We start from the raw sequence: 21,006 nt of genomic DNA, 5'->3' as shown, positions 1-21,006 counted from the left end.
AGCTATTTGTTTAACCAGGCATGTAAGTAAAACATGCACTTTGGTTAGGATGCTGCCTTGAAGGTAGCTGTCTACATTAGTAGACAGCAAGGTAAAGTTTCAAAACAGAGCCATGACTGACTCAACTTTTAACCCCATGAATGATTACTACAGAAATCACAAACCAACCTGGACATGCCAAAAAAATCCGCCTCTTCTTCCTCGCACCTATCATCTAGTTCTTTCAGAGCCAGTGTGACGTCCTCTTCACATACTGAATCGGGGGCCGAGTGCAGGACCAGGGGCAGAACTGTCTCCTCCTCGCACATGGAGTCCAAGGTGGAGTCTATGACGGGGGGTGGCAGCACCGGCTCGTCATCATAGAGGGATCCAGGTGGACTGTCCACAGCCAGTGGCGGAGGGGGCGCTGGGTCCAGGTCGTCGGTGGGGTCCTGGGAGTCAGGTAAGTCACAGAGCTCACGAGGGTCTGAGGGTAGAGGAGGAGCACTGCCAAACCCCGTATCCTCACTGACACTGCTGCTTAATTCATCCGCTGCAGTTACACTGGCATCCTGCAATTGTAAACATGACAGTAAAGGGATGTCAGGACTGGGGCAAAGAGGGTAACATGTATTTTGGGGAACAATAAATACTTCTTCTGAGTGCTTTATACTCTAATAAAACACAAAAAACTGAATCTTTTTGTGTGCACTAAGCACAACACTACAGAGCTCTTGTTTAAGAAACTTTACTGAAATAGAAAGGACTATTTATTTGGGTTCACATTCAGGATAGGTGGTGAACATTACACTTAGAGTGAACATCACAGAGGGACTCTTAAGCACCGCCTCTCACAAAATGGCCTTGCTATACACGTTCTGTGTTTCTATTATGAGAGAAAAAAAATCAATAATGGTACAAGGCTAATCTTTCACCATTGACTTACAATGCAAATGTGACTAGCAGAAGAATGAACCTGTGACATCAGAGGATCTATATTAAATGGCCCACTAGATTTTCATTCATAAATCACATAAATGCTCTGAGCTAAATAGCAGCTGACTATAAAAATCAATCAAACTTACAGGGAAACATCTTTCCCCCCGAGTCTCGCAACATGTCTGACAATCAGGCCTTCATGTATACATACATACATAAATCATGTAATTCAATATGTAGCATAAAACTAGTTACTACGTCTATTTCATGAAACCACAAAATTAACAGAAAAACCATAAAAGTCTTTTCAGCAACAGTAGCTTAAAACTAATCATTGGTCATTATGCAGCCTGATGCTAAAATCTTAGAGTAGGTTGCAGAGGCATTAAAAAAAAAAAAAAAGCAGAGTTCTTCAGGTCCTTCAGGTCCTGCAGATTCTTTAGTTTTCCAGCATCTTCTGCATATTTGAACCCTTTCCAGCAGTTAGTTTTGAGATCCATCTTTTCACACTGAGGACTTGAACACAACTATTAAAAAAGGTTCAAACATTCACTACAGTGTTAGCAGGAAACACAATAACATGCAAAACATGCAAGTATCTTCTGTTGCTTCTGAAGGGCAGTATGAAATGGAAAAAATTATATTTCAACAAAATAAGAAAAATTTGGGCATCTTCATCCTATTCAAAAGTTTTCACCCCCCCGGGCTATTATAGCATCATGTTTCTTTCTGGAGCATCAGTTAATGTTTGAACCTTTTTGAATAGTTGTATTTGAGTCCCTCAATTGTCCTTAGTGTAAAAAGATGGATCTCAAAATCATACAGTCACTGCTGGAAAGGGTTCAAATATCTAAAAGATACTGGAAAACCGAAGAATCTGCACAACCTGGAGGATTTTTTCTAAAGAACAGTGCTCGGTTTAATACGGACAGTTACTTAAAAAAAAAAAAAAAAAAGCATTTTGTATGATCTCTCTTATTTTGTTAAAATTATTCACATTTTCACAGATTCTGCAAGGGGTTCCCAAACTTTTGCATAAAACTGTATATTATGATTCTTATAGTGTTATGGCATGACTAAAAAGGATGTAAAATATATTTCTCAGAGAGAGAGAGACAAAACCCCAATAAACTAATAAAGATATGAAATTGGAGACACATTATACATCAATTACACATCATCTGAAAGCTAAATAATTAAACTTTCCATTGATGTATGGGATTGCTGTTAGCATAGGACAATATTTTGCCAAAATTCAACTATTTGAAAATCTGGAATCTGATGGTGCAAAAAAATAAAATAAAATAAATAAATAAATACTGAGAAAATCGCCTTTAAAGTTGTCTACATGAAGTTCTTAGCAATGCATATTATTAATCAAAAATTAAGTTTTGATATATTTACAGTAGAAAATTAAAAAAAATATCTTAATGGAATATGATTCTAATGCTTTTTGGCACAGAAGAAAAAAATCAATAATTTTGACCCATACAATGTATTGTTGACTATTGCTACAAATATACCCGTGCTACTTATGACTGGTTTTGTGGTCCAGGGTCACAAATTCCAAATATTGGCAATATCAGTCAACCACTACTTGCAACTGACTGGTTGAAAGTTCAAACTTTGAGACCACACAATAAGCTCAATGGCAAAAAACTCAAGATCTTTGAGATGTACAATGGAAATTATCATTAAGTAAAATTCCAGCAGACAACATATATGGTTTTAAAACATCTCTGGGAACAAACTGTTCCATCTCAGACTCATGTTTTATTCAAACATACTTTAAGGGAGACAACCAAAAAAAACAACCAAAAAAACAAACAAACAAACAAAAAAACCACATCTAATTGAACGAACTTGAGTTTCTTTTTCTTCTTCTCCTTCTCCTCCTCCTCCTCCTGTCTATTTATGAGGCTAATGCATTAAGAGTAGAAGGGAGGGTGGCGCGGAGCCAAAGTAGAAGCTGTATTAGAGAAAGCTTTTAGGCGTTCTTGGCTGTGGTGGCCAAGTAGATGAGTAAGACTATCGATGATTTTATCTGGACTCATTACACTAAGAGCTGGAGAATGACAGGCGAGATGCCCTTGAGCTGATATTGAGGTATGACTGGACTGGACTCATCTGGTCTTGGCTGGACTGAGTAGCTATTGATCAAAAGTTGTTCATTCATTAACATCAACAGCAGGGGTATTCTGCTATGAAATGCGACCAGGGGACATACACAGTTCTGTTTTTGACTGAAAATCATCTGAACAGTGATAGTTGCGTGTATGAAGATTGACCTAGAAGAACATCCTAAAAAGATCATATTTTTTTTTTTTTTTTTTACAATAGAACTCATTTACAATAGTCATTAAAACATCAACAAAATGAACTGGAATACAAAAATACTCAGATATCAGCAGTTAGTTATGTTACAGTGTTAGTAACACGGCTGGCTAAAGCCTGTTAGCAGTCTTTAATGTTATCTCAGTTGGGCTGTGCCTTTACTTGATTACTATTGTACAATCTTTAATTTAAAGTTAATAACAAAAAGAAATTGTCGCCACTTATTCACCCTTATGCTGTCCCAAAAGGCATGACACAAACAGATACACTTTGAAGAATCTTCACACTGCACTTTCCATACAATGAAAGCAGAAAGTGACCAGGGGTTGTCAGGCCTTAAAACAAAAAAAGGAGCTCCATAAAAGTGGTCCAAAACGCTTATTTACTATATTCAAAGTCTTCTAAAGTCATACAACAGCTTTTTGCGAGAAACAGTAATGTAATCATAATCAAAAACACAGAATGCTATTGATTAAGATTAAATTTTAGTCTGTTTATAATGTCTGACCCTGGACCACAAAATCAGTCATAAGTCATTTATAATTTTTTAAAGATTTATAAATCATATAAAAGCTGAATAAATAAGCTTTCAATTGATGTATGAAGTGGATGTTTGTTAAGATAGGACAATTTTTGGCCGAGATACAACTATTTGAAAATCTAGAATCTGAAGGTGCAAAAAATAAATAAAATAAATAAATAAATAAATAAATAAATAAATAGAAATATTGACAAAAATTGCCTTTAAAGTTGTCCAAATGAAGTTCTCTTCAACGCATATTATTAATCAAAAATTAAGTTGATATATTTACTTGTTTTGTGTTCCAGGGTCACATATAAAGCTGTCATATTGATTCAGAAGACTTGAAATATAATGCATGAATAATATGGACTACTTATTGGATTTTTGTGTGTGTGTAGTTTTGGAGCTTGACAGCACATGGTGACTGCTTTCATTGCATGGAAAAAAAAAAGATCAGCATGAACAATCTTCAAAATCTCCTTATTTGTGTTCCACCAAAAAAACTCTTGTTTGGATATTTGGCCTTTCAAACTTCGTAAAATGGTGCGTTTTTACTAATACTCACGATGAGCTTGCAGGTCCATGGATAGAAGTGTGTGGTCTTCGTCAGAGCCTAAAGTGTGTTAACGTCTGTTTTTCAACCTTTCTGGGACCAAATTTGAGGTAGTTCTAGCACAGCAGGCCTAGCACAGCAGGCCTGAGGTGTATGTTTGTCTTTGATAATCTCTCCCCCAATCAAACATCAAGCAGGCAAGCAAGCCCCACCCTCATAGCAGTCAATCATTATCTAATGTCAATGATGGCAGGCATCCTATTAAGCAACACCCAGTGCGAGGAAAAGAGAACGTGCCAATATTTTGGCAGAGGAAACGGATAGTGCCCAGTGTTCAAAATGCAACACTTTCAGGAAACACTTTAGCAGCAAAGTCTTGACATTGACACTTTTGGATGATATAGGGAATTTGATAGGTAAGAAAATAGCACCTTCACAAGAGAGCAAAAAAGCAATTGGCTACATAGCACCCGTGCACCACAATTTATTGAGACTCCTGATTGATCCCACCTCAGGCAGCTGGCTGCTATTGCTGTCAGAGTGGGCGGTCTCAGGGGTGGGGCTGTCTGGGCGGGGCAGCGGTGGGGTGGGCGTGGCCTCTTCTGTCAGGACACTACTGGAGGACTCGTGCGACTGCTGGAGGGAATCCATATGATTGGATATGGCATCGTCCGTCGCTGAATCACTATTAAGCTGTGTGAAAAGAAAAATGAATCAATATTAAGCAAAAACAACGAAGCATAATGTATCTGCATAATACACAAAATTCTCTGCCCTAAAGAGTTATGGTGCATGCACATATAACAGATCAATAAAAAGTTCTGTACTTTTTAACATTTCATTCGTCTTTTAATCACGACAACATGCGACATGCCAGAAAAATAATCTGAGCCTATCAAGACCAATAACATTTCAACTTTCAGTCTTGTTCAAACAATAGGAGGAAAGAGACACAACAGGAAAAGGAAGATGACTTTCACTCAGCAGCGTTTAAAGGATCAGTTTTCTTAAGCTCTGCTTAGTAGCTCATGCCCCATAGCAAGCGAAAGGTTAAAAAAAAATGTATTAGAAGTTTGATATTTCAAAAAACAAAACAATAAAAAGTTTACTTTTAAACATTCATGCAGAAAAACTATTTGAAGTAATAAGAAGGCCCACAGGGAATATGCAGATTTTTTTTGTTGCATTTTTGGCTGATTTTTGAGGGAATAAACATGTTAAAATGTGTTCAATTAATTGTCTGGGATAAACTATATGACTGCAGTCAGTGCTAGTTGTTAAAATTATCTCACGCAAAATTTCGCAAAAAAAAAAAAAAATCACATAGGCCACATACACACTGCATGTTTCAGGAGTGACAACCGCATTTAAAATGTGGGAGTGAGTCCCGTAAATTTAATGGGAGTTAATGCAGTTGTCAATCTCGTATTTTAGTGAATTATGTGTGTACAGAACGCGATTAAGGAGTAAAAGGTGAACTGACAACCGAATTTAGCTGCAGTGTGTATCTGGCCAAAGTGTAAGCCTGATTGTTTGGCTTATGTTTCTGTGTGAGTTTGTTGTGTTCAAAACTTGTCTGTACGATGCCTAGTTTTTTCTGCAATGCACCATTTACAATGCTGGCAAGTGTATGATGTCTAGTGTTTTCTTTTTTTCCAATTTCTTTGCCATATTTAACCACTGACTATAGCCATTCAACATTACAGTATAATTGAGAGCTATCAATTTTAACATTAATTAGACTTTAAAAAATAACTTTTAATTTAAGTGAACTTAAAGCAATCTTCACATAAACCCATTATTCATCTGTGGCCTTCATCAAGTAGGAAATATTACAAAAATTGAATTGATTATTATCAAACACTAAATGCTAAATTAAATATAGATTAATCTGTAAACAAAAGTTAATGATTTCAGCTTTTTTCTTTTGTTCTTTGATTAATAGACATCACAGCAGCTGGGTTATTAAGTTATTTGGCTGCTATTACTTTAAGAGCTGTCGCTGCTGAATGTGACACGGACCTGACGTGCATGACATTAGTTTAAATTGCTTTTTAATATTAAATTATACAGGCTACAGCGTGCAATGAGCATAGTACAATGGCTAACAGGACAGGTAAATTCATTTTTTAATCGACATATGGCCTGACAACATCTCATCTGACCACAGTTCACTGATGTTCTACTGAAGCTCCTCGTCGTCACCTGTACCTTTCCTGTTGGAGCGCGCATCTAAAAAGTCTCCCGTTTAATGTGGTCTTAAAGACATTCTGCGACTAAATAAACAAATCTTGTCAAGAAAAAAAAAAACAGAAGCAGCAATTGTGAGTGGGGTGGCCAACCCTAGCCCCGCCCCTGCGTTAACAGAGTTAAATATTTTTAACGCTGCTAAATTAAAAACTGCGTTAACATGCTAATTTTGACAACACTAGTTTTAAAATGTGTTCAGATTTTAAAAGTTATGTAGTTTTGTAGCTTTAAGTGGAAAGTACTATCTTCTTGTTTTCAAATAATCAAATTATACAAATAATTAATAAACGTAAGAGCGCAAGCATTCAGTTGTGTGTGTGCAGATTCTGTGTGGGCCTATAAATGAGATCATGCTGTCAGTATAGTTAGTATAAGAATGCAAAACAGCTATAATGTATTAAAGTTATTCTGCATAATAAAAAGAGAAAAAAAACAGGTCCCCATCACCATACTTACCCAAAATTACAAAATAATAAAATAAAAAGTAATCAAAATAGAATTAATGGTCAAAGGAGGGTTCTGGAATACTAAAAATAAATAGTTGGCTTGGCCGGGCGGCAGGGAGAAGTGCAGAGGGCACTTGTCTAAAGACACCGGAAGTGCGGGTTATGCAGAAAGCAAGCGTCTAACCCCACCTAGGTAGGCCGTGGCAGCGTCTAAGCCCAATTTGGCGCACAGACACACCATGCCGGTGCCCCCCTGTGTGGAGGGGGCCCAGAGGAGAGGGGACTTACGAGGTTGGAGCGGGTGAGAATCTGGCTAGCGCTCAGTACCTCCTCCTCAGATGACTCATCGGTGTCCTCCGGCTGGATGAGACTGGGTGTGCTGCCGGAGTACTGGCAGTCCTGCAGAGACGGGGTGTCACCTTTGTCAATGCTATCCAGAGAGCGACGCCTCACACCCCAGTTGAAGTTGTCCATGCTCTCCCCCTGCAGGTGGAACAGGAGAAAGCCAGTAAGAGCAAAGCACATCAATGTTTAACTGCAAGCTGTGTGATTTATAGAGAAAATAAAGGGTGAGAAATGAATGAGTACACTGTACAAAACACGATACAATACGCACAACCACAGAGCACAGTGGGGGCGGTGAACATGGAGAACAACACAATGACTGTTTAAAATTCAAAATTCTATATGCAAAATTTATATTGTTTTTAGTGCTGTCAGATGATTAATCGTGATTAATCGCATTTGTTTAAATAATATATGTGTGTGTAATGTGTATATTTATTATGTATATATAAATACACACATACAGTATATATTTTGAAAATATTTACATGTATATATTTATTCATATAATTAAGATTATATATAAATATATTTAATATATAGACATATTTTTCCTAAATATATACATGCATGTATGTGTATTTATATTTACATAATAAATATACACAGTACACACACACATATATTATGTAAACAAAAACTTATTTTGGATGAAATTAATCGCGATTAATTGTTTGACAGCACTAATTGTTTTGAATTAAAAATGTTCATTTGCACCATCCATGTACTTGTGATACTCATAAAACCCACTTGATTGGTTAGCAGCAATCACGTTTTATTTTGTGAAACTTCTAAATGGGCAAATTTTCAAATGAATGACGATGCCAATAAATTATAGAACAAACCACGAACTTTTCCCTGAACACTGCTTAAAACTTACCTGAAGCTCCTGGACGCAAAGAGAAAAAAAGATAACAAGAGTGTTAGGGAGAGTTAAGACACAGAGATAATGTGGAGGCACACAAACGGACACAGGTGACGTCAGAGAAATACAAACACACACAGACTGTCTCGGTTAAGGATGAAACATAAATCAGTTCTGAGATGCTTGCAAGGAAATTTGCTAATTATTAAAAAAATGACACAACTTGCCCAGAGCACCAGTGCTCACCTCTCCATCCTCCAACTCAACATCGAGGAAGTCAAAGTCCTTGAAGACACCAAACTGCTGTTCACTTCCTGCATCTTCTGCTTGCACTTCCTCTTCCCGTGACACTTCCTCTACAGTGGGGATCAGGCTGGTCTGTTGGTCACCGGCATCCAAATCCTCATTTGAAGAGAACACCACCTACAGAAAAGAGGTGTAATTAGCCATACGGCTAAAAATATGCAACCTGATAATGTTATGAGAAAATATGAGAAGGAAAACATACAGATGGGTTTTTAGGCAGGCCGGATTCTGGACCGCACAGAGACAGGACGTTCATTAGTTTCTCCCGAGTTCTTCTCTGTAAGCAGATAACAACAAATATCACTATTAAAATAAGAGTTGTTATAAAAAAGCAATTAAAGCTGCAGTTGGTTAATTAAGAATTGACAGATTTTCATAACAGCTGACAATACCTGTGAGAGCTGTGGCCTCTTCCAGCTGACTGGCACCAGCCCATTTGAATTGGATCCAGAGGAAGTAGAGGAGGTGCTTCTTGTCACGGCAATTACCTGCGGTTTTCCGTTACGCCCTGCTGCACTTCGCTGGTCTCCATACTTATGACCTATAATAGGTGTCTGCGGATCAAATATTAAAAAACAGTCAGAAAAGCTACTATGATTAGTTAAAAAAAAAAGTTTACTACAATACTACAATAGATATACATTAGCTTTAAAAATTTGGGTAAAAAAAAAAAAAATATATATATATTTTTTTTAAAATTTTAAGTAACTGTTTTCTATTTAATATATTTAAAAATGGAATTTATTCCTGTGATGCAAAGCTCAATTTTCAGCACCCATTATTCCAGGCTTCAGTGTCACATGATCCTTCAGAAATCATTCTAATATGCTGATTTGATGCTCTAGAAACTGCTTATTTGTATAAATGTTTTCAAATTTTTGTGGAAACATGATACTTGTTTTCATGATTCTTTGATGAACAAAGTTCAAAAGAACCGCATTTATTTGAAACAGAAATCTTCTGTAACATCATAAATGCATTTTTTCTCACTTTTGATAAATTTAATGCATCCTTTCTGAATAAAAATATTCATTTAAAAAAACCCTTACTGACCTGAAAAGTACTGTACATATAACATAAACAAAATAAAAATAGCTGAAGATAACGAAAATGGCAAGCCAAGCACCTCTGAGATGTCAAAGTGGAAGTCCAGTGTTTTTCCTGGCAGTTCTTTAGATGAGTTGTTGAATATGCGCGTGAAAGCGATCTCCGGGGAGCCGGTCGACTCTGTGCTGTAGGAGCGCTGCACCTCATCAGGAACCACCAGACTTGCAGAGCGGGACACCACCAACTTCAGAATGTTCTGGGCCTCCTTCCAGTACGGGCTCTGTAGCAACGCACAAACACAACAAACAACAAAACACTTGAGCAAATTTTCACCATAGCTCTTTTTTTTTTTTCTTTTTTGATTTAACCTTGAAGGACTCGTGACATGAAAAGCTTCAATAAAGACCAAAGAGGAGGAAAGTGATGAGGCAACTTATAGCTCCTCAAAAGTGCCTCACAAAGCAAACAACTCCCAGGCCTTTCATGCAGACAAATACGTACTACAGCAAAGTCCACTGTCCATTACCACACACACACACCCCCACAGGCAATGGAGAACAGATGATGATTTCAAATACTCATGGAATGCTCTTGAAATGGGACAGGGATACTAAAATAAATCATTGGAGGGACTGATATTCTGAGTGTAGAGAACTGACCTGTACATATTTGCCAATGATCTTCATGATTTCTAAGTTGAACTGTTTGACAGGAGCAGCAGACAGTTCAATGTGACTCAGTAGACTGTAGATGATTTGTAGTAAAGACTGCTGCATGCTGTTCAGGCCCTTCTCCAATAGCTAAAACAGAGGAGGTCAAAGAGGAAGAGATTACACATATATACTTTAGCAACACGTTATATAAGCACCATGTTATATTTGCCCCCTGGAATTGATTTCCAGGGGCATTTTTTTTATTTGTGAGGGCAGGTCCATGACGTTAGCCTAGTCTATCACAAGTTATGTAAAAACTCCTGTGAAGCTATATTGTATCTGCACTGTGATGCATTTTCAGCGCTGACTAATCTAAGCGCTTCTGATTGGCCAACGCATTCCTAAATTCAACAGAAACACGTTTGATTGGTTATAGGGCACAACATAGCACCTAAAAGCCATCTGATGCTGTGTGAGCAACTCTAAATGTAATTCTGTGAATTGACACTTTTTATTCATTTTCAGATTTCATTTTAATTGTGACAGCTAAAATACAGTGTTTAATTGTGCAGGTGTATTTCTTGCCTCTTTGTCTCGAATTTATGGGGCATTTTAGTTTATTTTGGGGGCAAGCTCTTGTTAATGTCTGACTGCAGCACAGTTCAGCTTTGAAAAATGTGTCTCAAGACCCTGTCACTCTGTTGCAAATGATAAATGTGTAAATAAATAAAGAAAAATTAATAACAATATATAATACATGGTAACATGAAAATATATTCTACACAATCACTGACATTCAAAAATTTAGGGTCAGCAATTTTTTTTTTTTTTTTTTTTTTTTTTTTTTTTAGAAGTTAGTAAAAAAGTAAAAAAAATTAACAAATCATACAAAAATGTCAAATAAATGCTGTTCTTTTGAACTAATTTATTATAGAATCTTAAAAAATATATAACACAGTTCCTAAAAAAATATTAAGCAGCACAACTGTTATTAACATTGACAAAACTAGAGAAATGGCTGCTGGAAATTAAAATAATAATAAATAAATAAATAAATAAATAAAAGATTTTTATTTTTTTAATTAATACTTTATTCAGCAAAAACACATTAAATTGATAAAAAAATGACACTAAAGTTTTTTTCCCTTTTATTAATTAATTTATTTTTTTTTACAAATTATATAAAAATTTCAAATTAATGCTTTTCTTTTGAACTTTCTATTTATCAAAGAATTTTAAAAAAATGTTTAAAATATATGTATATTAGGCAGCACAACTGTTTTCAGAATTGAAAAGATTCGAGTAATGGCTGCTGAAAACTCCACATTGCCATCACAGAAATAAAACGTATTTAAAATAAATAAATAAATATTATATACATATATATATATATATATATATATATATATATATATAGAGATATATATAGATATATATAGATATATACTGTTTTTACTATATCCAAACCAAGTAAATGCAGCCTTAATGCAAAAAAAAAAAATCCAACCGATCCCAAAGTTTTGTATGGTAATGTTATAGATAAAGAACTAGTAATATCTAAAAACATTTACACATTATATTTATACATTCATTATACTGTATATTTATACATTTATTTAAACGGCTGTTCCTGGAGATCTACTTTCTTGCAGAGTTTAGTTCCAACCCTAATCAAACACACCTGTCTGTATTTATCAAGCGCTCCTTCAGATCCTAATTAGTCTCAAAACTGGAAGGCAGATTTATCGCTGCCTTAAAAACTCTGAAAACTCAGATACTTTTAATTGTTAACATCTCAACAATATCCCACTACTTTTTCCAACTGTACTACTTGAAATACATCAATTAAATTCATCTCACCTCAGCTAGGTACGTGACCAGGTTAAAGGTGATTTCAGAGAAGGAGTCGTGCAAGTAGCGACACACCACGTTGATCCAGTTGGTGCTGTCTCGTGAGTAACTGTGCGTTGAGTACAGGCTCATCATGTGTGCCAGGTTAGCCAGTGTCGCTGATTTTTCTTCAGCGCACACTTTGGCGATCCGATCAGCGGTCTCCTTACAGAACACTGTAGGGTTGTCAAAGTGTTGGACCAGGTGCGGCAGCAGGCACAGGATATTGAGAGGAAACCCTGACATGAAATAATTTAACAAAATAAATAAACACCTTCAATTCTCAAAAAAAATCTCGGACACTGAACCAGATATTAAATAGATATTAAACCACAGGCGCACCTCCTAGCTGTGAGGGGTCTATGAGTGTGTGTCGGGACACGGTGATGAGTTTACTGAGGAGGTGAATTGTGAGCTCCTGCGTTGCAGCTGAAGTGAAACCCTTCAGGAAGAGCGTCAGCAGGCCGGGGAAGTTGTACCACTTCAGTTTGTCCCGCACTCTCTCCAGCTTCTCCCTGCTGTCTGCCTTCTCCAGAGGCATCTGTGCCAGCAGTCGGTTCAGCAGCCTGAGTGCCAACAAGTACTCAAACTCATAATCAGACTCCAGTAGCGACGTTGCAATCCAGAAGACCGTCGCCATCAGGTTGGTGGGGTCGGTTGGTGGCACCACCTCACCAGATCCTCCTCCACCTCCTCCGCCTCCACCTCCTCCATCGCCACGTACACCATCCTCCCGTAATGACGATAAGCTCCGCGTCCGGGCTAGATTTCCATGGCTGCCACCCAAACGGTCGGCTACATCGAGGGTATTGCTCCGGCGACGGTCTCCTAGGCGTTCACCCATCAGACTGGCACGGAGGGAGTTGCTGCGAGCGTGGCTGTAATGGACATGCAAGAAACTGCCACTGCCAAGGTTCAGCTGACCGGTGCTTTTCCTGTTATTGGCAAACTTGGTGCCCTGCAGAGGATCATGGGAGGCCCTACAAAGGTGGAGACAGCATTTCAGGGTTATATAGATAAAATAATGAAGGAAATAATGTTTTAATGTGTTGTTGGAGCAGAGCATGTCTTACTGTGAGAGTGCAGTGAGCAGGTCGTAGCTCTTCATTGTTTCAGCAAGAGTGTCTATACCAGCCTCTAGTGTCAACAGCAACTCGATAACAAAACCCTGAAAGAGACAAATGAAATGTTTGACTATGAATGTTTAGGATACAACACCTAGCAAGGCATGAAAACATTGCAGGGGAGTTTTGGTCCAATTGGGCCACATGCACACCTAAAATAAGGTAAATCTAAATGACTAAAGTAGATGATGTTTTGGAAGGACCCAAGGATATTATATTTATTGCATTTAATTACAAAAAAATACATTATATTTAAATACATATTTTTATTCACATATCACATTTTATTAAATTGAATAAAGATAAATTTGCTATTAAAAATTACATTTATTTAATAGAAAGAAAGCTTAATAAAAATAAAAAAACAATATATAGATATGGAAAAAGAAATGTATGCATAAATACAAATAGAATGTTTACTATATATACACTGCCGTTTAAAAGTTTGGGATCAGTACAATTGTTCATGTTTTCTAAAGAAGTAATTTCTTCTCATCAAGGCTGCATTTATTTGATTAAAAATACAAAAAAAACAGTAATATTGTGAAATATTATTGCTATGTAAAATAATGGTTTTCTATTTTAATATACTTTAAAGTAGAATTTATTCATGTGATGCAATGCTGAATTGTCAGCATCATTAATCCAGTCTTCAGTGTCACATGATCCTTCAGAAATCATTTAATATGCTGATTTATTATTAGTGTTGGAAACAGTTGTGCTGCTTAATATGTTTTTGGAACCTGTGATATTCTAACATTCTAATCAGCATATTAGAATGATTTCTAAAGGATCATGTGACACTGAGGACTGGAGTAATAGCTGAAAAAATTCATCTTTGCATAACAGAAATAAATTATATTTTAAAGTATATTAAAATAGGAAACCAATATTAAAATTTGCAATAATATTTCATAATATTACTGTTTTTTTCTGTATTTTTCATCAAATAAATACAGCCTTGATGAGCATAAGAAACTTCATTAAAAAAAAAATTCCAAATTCTACTGATCCCAAACTTTTAAACGGCAGTGTATGTTGTATTGTAGTAAAATAACTACAGCAGTCAACATTTGAAGTGGATCAAAATCTTTCAAAGTTGTCCTAAAACCAAAACAATACCTGTTCTTGTCTTATGACAACTTTGATGAACGTTTTTTAATCCACTTCAAATGTTGACTACTATACTTGGGGCCAATTATGTTGACAAGGCAAATAAAATATCTGAAGTACTGGCCTGATTAGGTCAGATGCAAAAAAACAACACAAAAAAAATCCTCATTGCTGAGCCCTGCTGTTGAAGAGTGGGACATTTCTATATACCTGAGCCTCTTCCCCTGGATCTCCCACAGTCTCTACCAGACGAGACAGCACGTCTGACAGCGTGGAGGCTGTGAGTGGCTGTTTTAGCGCTCTGAAGATCTGGAAGGAGCGACCAGCGTAATGCCGTGATGAGCAGGACAAAGCAGTCTGCAGAGCAACTTCACTCAGCTCCTGCTCCAACTGGTAACCTAATCAATCATGCAGCACAAGAACCCATCACAACCACAGCTGAAACATTTTAATTCTCTTAAAAAAAAAAAAAAAACACGTAATCCATCACGTCCTATATTGTGTCTTACCAGACGGTGTCTGTTTGAAGACGTTAACAACATGGCGGAGGAATACGCTAAGCTGATCAGCACTCTTGATGTTGGGGTTTTTGGGAGAGACATCTTCATGGTTCCACAGTGGACCACGCTTCCTATGGGCCAACCAATCAGAAGAAAAGAATTAGAGGAAGTGACATAACAGGAAAGGTCTAACACAGAACAAAAGCAAAGCAGGCTCACACAACTCTCGTTGAACAACCATTATGTATGAAAACACTCTGAATCAAACATTCACACAGATGATACTGAGCACACACACACATACACACACATGCAAGGCAACAATACCCTCTCCTGTTAGACATGGCTGCAGGCAGAGGAAAAAATACAGTAGCTTAACACAAAATAAATGTACATTCAATAAGTATCCAGGGAAACTTGGAAGGAACAATATTATTGTTGGTATCAAAATTGCAGAATCAAACAAGCTGCGTTTCCATGACCCTTGAAATTGCACAATAATAATTACAAACTGAAAATACACTCAATGGAAACAAGTCAATTTCACAAAAATTCCCATATATCGCAAAAAAGTTTTTACGCTCACGAGATGCTTTTTCATTTCCATTTCCGTTTACAACTCACTTAGCGTACATAAAAGTCACTTGATCATTCTTTAATGTACTATAACCTCCAAGAAACACTTCATACATCTCCTTCAATTAAAAATAATGGCTATTGCAGTGCCTGCAATATACATAAAATTACCAACATCGGTTGTCATGACTTATCGCAAGAGGAAAAAAAAAAAAAAAAATTTAGTCGCATAACATTGGTTGATGAAAACACTGTCATTTTGCAATAGTTTTTTTTATCAACATTTATAAAATATTGAAAAAGTTTTGCACAAATCTGTAATGGAAACTGATATTTAAATCAAAAGTCTGTATTTTGATGGTAAAACAGACAACATGAGAAAATCTTATTACAAAAATCATGTCCTATCATGGACTCCAGTTGAGTGTAATATTGCTATCACTAAGAACTAAAAGTTTTATTCATAAATGTGTTATTCACTTTTATCCAAAGCGACTTGGGGTCAACTGCTCTGAAAAGAAATTATGTGATATGGCCAAAAATATTACAATATTTCTGATATTTAGCACGATGTAAACATAACTTGTTTGTTTACCAGCAAACTCCAAAAGATAGGTCACATTCCCCCCCAATTTTTAATTTTATTTCTTTATTTATTCTAATTTCTGGATTCTGTGTCTTTAATGGTTTAATACAAATTTATCCTCAAATTGGTGTCTAATAAAATTAATTAATACAACTTTAACAATTTGTTAAAATGTTAATATTAAATTAAAATATAATAATTTTACAGCATTTTTTTTTGTTAAATAAGAAGGACTTGTATACTCTATAAATGTAGAAAAAAATTGTATGGTTGTTTTTTCTTAAAATAATAAATTATTGTAATAATATTTTTTAAATCCACTGTTATTATGATCATTACAACTGAGAGGTACATGTTTTTGAACAGTAAGATTATGTTTTTTTAAAGACGTCTCTTCTGCTCACCAAGTCTGCATTTATTTGACCCAAAGTACAGCAAAAAATGTAAAATTTTGAAATATTTTTACAATTTAAAATAATTTTCTATTTGAATATATTTTAAAATATAATTTATATCAGTGATTTCAAAGCTGAATTTTTAGCATCATTACTCCAGTCACATGATCTTTCAGAAATCATTCTAATATTCTGATTTGCTGGTGAAAAACATTTATTATTATTATTATTATTACTGTTGTTGAAAACAGCTGCGCAGAATTTTTAACTGCTTTAAATATTGATAATAATAATAACAAACAATGTTTCTTGAACAGCAAATCAGCATATTAGAATGATTTCTGAAGAATCATGTGACCCTGAAGACTGGAGTAATGATGCTAAAAATTTAGCTTTGATCACAAGAATAAATTTCATTTTAAAATGTATTCAAATAGAAAACGGTTTTAAATATTGAAAATATTTCACAGTATTACTGCTTTAGCTGTATTTTGGATCAAATAAATGCAGGCTTGGTGAGCAAAAGAGAATTATTTAAAAAAAATATTAAAAATCTTTTGACTGGTAGTGTACATTTTACAATATTAATGCATTTCTTAAAGCAAACATGTCGCAATTCTTAGAGGAAAAAATGTGATAGACCGGCCTGCAGAGACCCCTCACCTTGAGCTGATGAACTCAATGAGGTTTTTGACCTTCTCATCCTGCTCTGCAGACAGGTCCACTTCATTAAGAAGAGTAGGGGGGAGGTGAGGCAGCACAGAGCTGCCCAGACTGATACTAGAGGATGTGGAGCTGGAGCTCAGGCCAGAATCTGTCATTGGAGACGGCTGGTAGTCTGGCATTAGCTCTGTGACACCTGGGAGACAAACCAATGCTCAATTATTTATTATTCAAATGCGTTATTTATTATTGTTACTATTATAATTAATCATTTGGATAAGAGCACTATGGCAGAGACGTCTTTGCTTTTAAGTACCTGTGAGGTTGAATTCCTGAAGTGTGGGTTTGACTGTCAAAACTCTGGGCTCGTTCAATTCACGGTTGCGGAGAAGTACAGATGCTAGCGACTGGACGCTGCTGTTGGTGCCCTGGACGACCAGCAGATGGAGCAGTAAACGCTTGCAGTGCTCATAGACCTCCGGGTGCTGATGATCAAAGCCTAAAAGTACAAATATGCATTGCAGGACATGCAATGTGGAACATTCCAATGAAGCTGATTTTAATAAACTGTAAAGTTGTGTATGTGTTACCTATGAAGATGGAATGCAGTAGCAGGTGAAGGTATGAGCTCCATTCCACTTTGACCCCGTGGTCTACAATGAGGTCGGTCAGCAAGATCACAGCAATGTTACACCTGTAAAGAAATGACAATGTGTTGTCAGAGGTCAAAGGTCAACGAGAACAACACAGACTCTAATGTAGGACACATGGAGTATGTCCTTCACCTGTGCAGACAGACTCCAGGTGTGGTGGTTTCAGGCAGGTAATCGACCAGTGGTGACCAGCAGCCACCAGTGGGAGGAAATGGGAGGGGCTCTGGCCGGTTGTGGTCCATCACCTTTAGACGCCAGTTAGCGTAAACGGGCATAGAGTCACCTATAGAAAGAAACAGCATGTTCATTGTTTGAGACCTGTCATATGTTTTATGTTTTAATGGAAGATTCTTATGCTCATCAAGGAATATATGAAATACAGAAAAAAAAATTAATATTGTGCAAAATGTAAAATAACCATTTTCTATTTTAAAATGTAATTTATTCCTCTGATGGCAAAAAACTGCCTATTCAATTTTGCACTGATTCTACCTTCATATCCACACATTTGAGTATTTTTTTTTGTGAGAGCAGGAGCACCATCAGATGCTAGAGGGAGCATTGAACTAAGTATGACAGTGATGTTAATGTACTCACTCTTCTCCTCCTCATAGGATCCTCCTGAGCTGCTGCTGTAACGGGACTCCAGTCGATGGTGCTGTCTATTCAGATTACTGTTCAGACCAGTGTAGATGTCCAAATGAGTGTAACTGTTCAGAGATACAGAAAATTACATTTAGGTTCCACTTAACATCTTCATCTAGTACTTTTGAGGAAGCAACAAATAACAAAGAACCAGACAGCAATAGCTGATAAATGATTCTTGGTTTATTTTCAGTAGGACGTTAATGATTTACATATTCTTAAATAGAATCCATTAACTAAATCTAGCATCAGTTTACCTGTCCTCCATGTTGGAATCTTTGATTTTGCTTTCATGGTGTCCATCAGGTCCAGGTACCATGGTGTTACTACTGGACGTTGTTCCTGAAAAAGGCCATAATTTTGTTGAAATTATTTAAAAATACGATTGCTTCCTTGGATCAAGTTTTTCAATGACTTTTCTGTAATCTTTGGGTTTCCTTAATTGTTCCTACTTGTCTTGTGAGAGTGGTTTAAAGCATATATACCTGATGTAACAGAAGGGATCTTGTAAGAAGAAGTAATGCGATAGTAAGGTGGGTTATCCATATGAGTGACAGCTGAGGATACAGGGTCTGTTAGCTCCAGCTCATACATTAACTCCTCCAGCAGCTGCATTGTCTTATCCCTGCCCAGATACACCACCACGCGCTTCACCTGCAAAATTATTAGGAAAAATATTCAGCAACACAACAACATGACAGCACAAAGTCTTAAAGGAGAAGTCCACTTCCAAAACAAAGATTTACATATTAATGTACTCACCCCCTTGTCATCCAAGATGTTCTCGTCTTTCTTTCTTCAGCCGTAAAGAAATTATGTTTTTTGAGGAAAACATTTCAGCATTTTTCTTCATGCAATGGCCCTGAGTTTGAACTTCCAAAACGCAGTTTAAATGTGGCTTCAAACAATCCCAAATGCGGTTGTAAATGATCCCAGCCAAGAAAGAAGGGTCCTATCTAGTGAAACGATCAGTTATTTTAATAAAAATAATACAATTTATATGCTTTTTAATGCCAAACGCTTAGCTTGTCTTACTCTGCCAGGACTGTTTTTGTTCCTGTTCATTACAGTTAGGGTATGTTGAAAACTTCCCTTCTCATGTTCTCCCTCAACTTCAAAATCATCCTTTAAAATGATCTTCTTTGCATGTTCAGAGACTGGGTCGGTAATTCTGCAGTGATGTAGAATGATTTTGAAATGATTTTTGAAGTTAAGGGAGAAAATACAGAGTTTTTCGAGATACCCGTAACTGTCTTGAGCCAGAATACACAGAGTTCAGGGTGAGTGAGACAAGACGAGTGTTTGAGATTAAAGAGTATTTAAATTGTATTTTTTAATGAAAATAAACGATTGTTACACTAGATAAGACCCTTCTTCCTCGGCTGGGATCATTTACAACTGCATTTTGGATCATTTGGAGCCGCATTTAAACTGCCTTTTGGAAGTTCAAAATCGGGGCACCATATCCGTCCATTATATGGAGAAAGATGCTGAAATGTTTTCCTCAAAAAAAATTATTTCTTTACGACTGAAGAAAGAAAGACATGAACATCTTTGATGACAAGGGGGTGAGTACATTATATGTGAATATTTGTTTTGAAAGTGGACTTCTTTAAGTGCAGCCAATCTGCTTAAAGGGACAGTTCACCAAAAAAATTTAATTATGTCATTAACTACTCACCCTCATGTTGTTCCAAATTCCTAAAATCTTTGTTTATCTTCAGAACAAAAATTAAGGTATTTTTGATGAAATCCAATAACTTTCTGACCCTGCATAGACAGCCTTGAACATGCTAGTTGTGTTGCTGTCTATGCAGAGTCAGAAATCTATCTGATTTAATCAAAAATATCTTAATTTGTGTTCTGATGATGAACGAAGGTCATACAGGTTTGGAACAACATGAGGGTGAGTAATTAATGACAGAATGTGTCAACTACTCCTTTAAGGATTGAGTATCTGGCCAGGGCAGATGTCACTCACATAAGGCAGGAGACTTGGTTCACTGTTGACTCCAGACATGCTGATGAGGAAGTGCAGGATGATCTTGAGATTTTTAGGCCAGCTGTCAGCTAAAGTGGTCCAGACATTCTCAATCTCTGACCATGCAAATTCATCACCATACTGTAAAATCAGAGCATATGAACATTTATGCAATGATCACCTTGAAAGCTGGGAATAAACATTAGTGAATGTGCTAAAATAATATATTTATATAAAATATAACCTAATCTTAAATAGAAAAAAGAAAAATTAGAAACGTTATTCACTAAAGATATTCAGATCTGTACTAGTACGTGTGCGTTTACCTTTGCAGTCATGAACATGAGGTTGTTGAGGATCATAGTAGTGGCATGTGGTGAACCCCAGCCTTCTCCTCTCAGCCAGCGACGGCTGTTCACCATCATCATATCTCTCTCATGGGCTTCATCCTCTTCCTCCGTCGATGAAGGTTCCTCTTGACGTCGTGCTGAAGGCTTGAAGTCCACCAGCTCCACGTTGTTCATCCAGGGTAGGAGGTAATGCAACATCACCTGCCGGCCACCAGGGTGCGCTGTCTGGATTCTCTGACTCACCTCTGATTAAAACAACACAGAATCTCATTACAAACACAGTGTTTATT

At 36.5% G+C, this 21,006-nt stretch overlaps 1 protein-coding gene across 8 annotated transcripts in view; it reads right to left on the bottom strand.

Moving 5' to 3' along the window:
• Nucleotides 1-21,006, bottom strand: part of fryl (furry homolog, like) — a 112,806-nt gene that overhangs the window by 15,096 nt on the left and 76,704 nt on the right. For 7 of the 8 annotated variants that reach the window (XM_051138238.1, XM_051138232.1, XM_051138233.1 and 4 more), the window contains 22 exons: nt 20,693-20,961; nt 20,367-20,507; nt 18,871-19,039; nt 18,643-18,727; nt 18,338-18,450; nt 17,873-18,023; nt 17,678-17,781; nt 17,404-17,586; nt 17,088-17,283; nt 14,877-14,998; nt 14,578-14,765; nt 13,204-13,298; nt 12,473-13,110; nt 12,101-12,369; nt 10,247-10,387; nt 9,667-9,867; nt 8,933-9,094; nt 8,743-8,817; nt 8,481-8,657; nt 7,313-7,507; nt 4,839-5,021; nt 169-551 (listed from right to left, as the gene is read on the bottom strand). In XM_051138238.1, coding sequence (XP_050994195.1) covers nt 169-551; nt 4,839-5,021; nt 7,313-7,507; nt 8,481-8,657; nt 8,743-8,817; nt 8,933-9,094; nt 9,667-9,867; nt 10,247-10,387; nt 12,101-12,369; nt 12,473-13,110; nt 13,204-13,298; nt 14,578-14,765; nt 14,877-14,998; nt 17,088-17,283; nt 17,404-17,586; nt 17,678-17,781; nt 17,873-18,023; nt 18,338-18,450; nt 18,643-18,727; nt 18,871-19,039; nt 20,367-20,507; nt 20,693-20,961 — 4,240 coding nt within the window. The remainder of the gene's footprint in view (nt 1-168; nt 552-4,838; nt 5,022-7,312; nt 7,508-8,480; nt 8,658-8,742; nt 8,818-8,932; nt 9,095-9,666; nt 9,868-10,246; nt 10,388-12,100; nt 12,370-12,472; nt 13,111-13,203; nt 13,299-14,577; nt 14,766-14,876; nt 14,999-17,087; nt 17,284-17,403; nt 17,587-17,677; nt 17,782-17,872; nt 18,024-18,337; nt 18,451-18,642; nt 18,728-18,870; nt 19,040-20,366; nt 20,508-20,692; nt 20,962-21,006) is intronic. The other variant, XM_051138234.1, reaches the window with a different exon arrangement.

Source organism: Labeo rohita, chromosome 20 (assembly GCF_022985175.1).
Source record: "Labeo rohita strain BAU-BD-2019 chromosome 20, IGBB_LRoh.1.0, whole genome shotgun sequence".
NCBI classification, from domain to species: Eukaryota; Metazoa; Chordata; class Actinopteri; order Cypriniformes; family Cyprinidae; genus Labeo; species Labeo rohita.
Note: the sequence above shows the minus strand (reverse complement) of the source record. Positions and strands in the feature narration are given on the sequence as shown.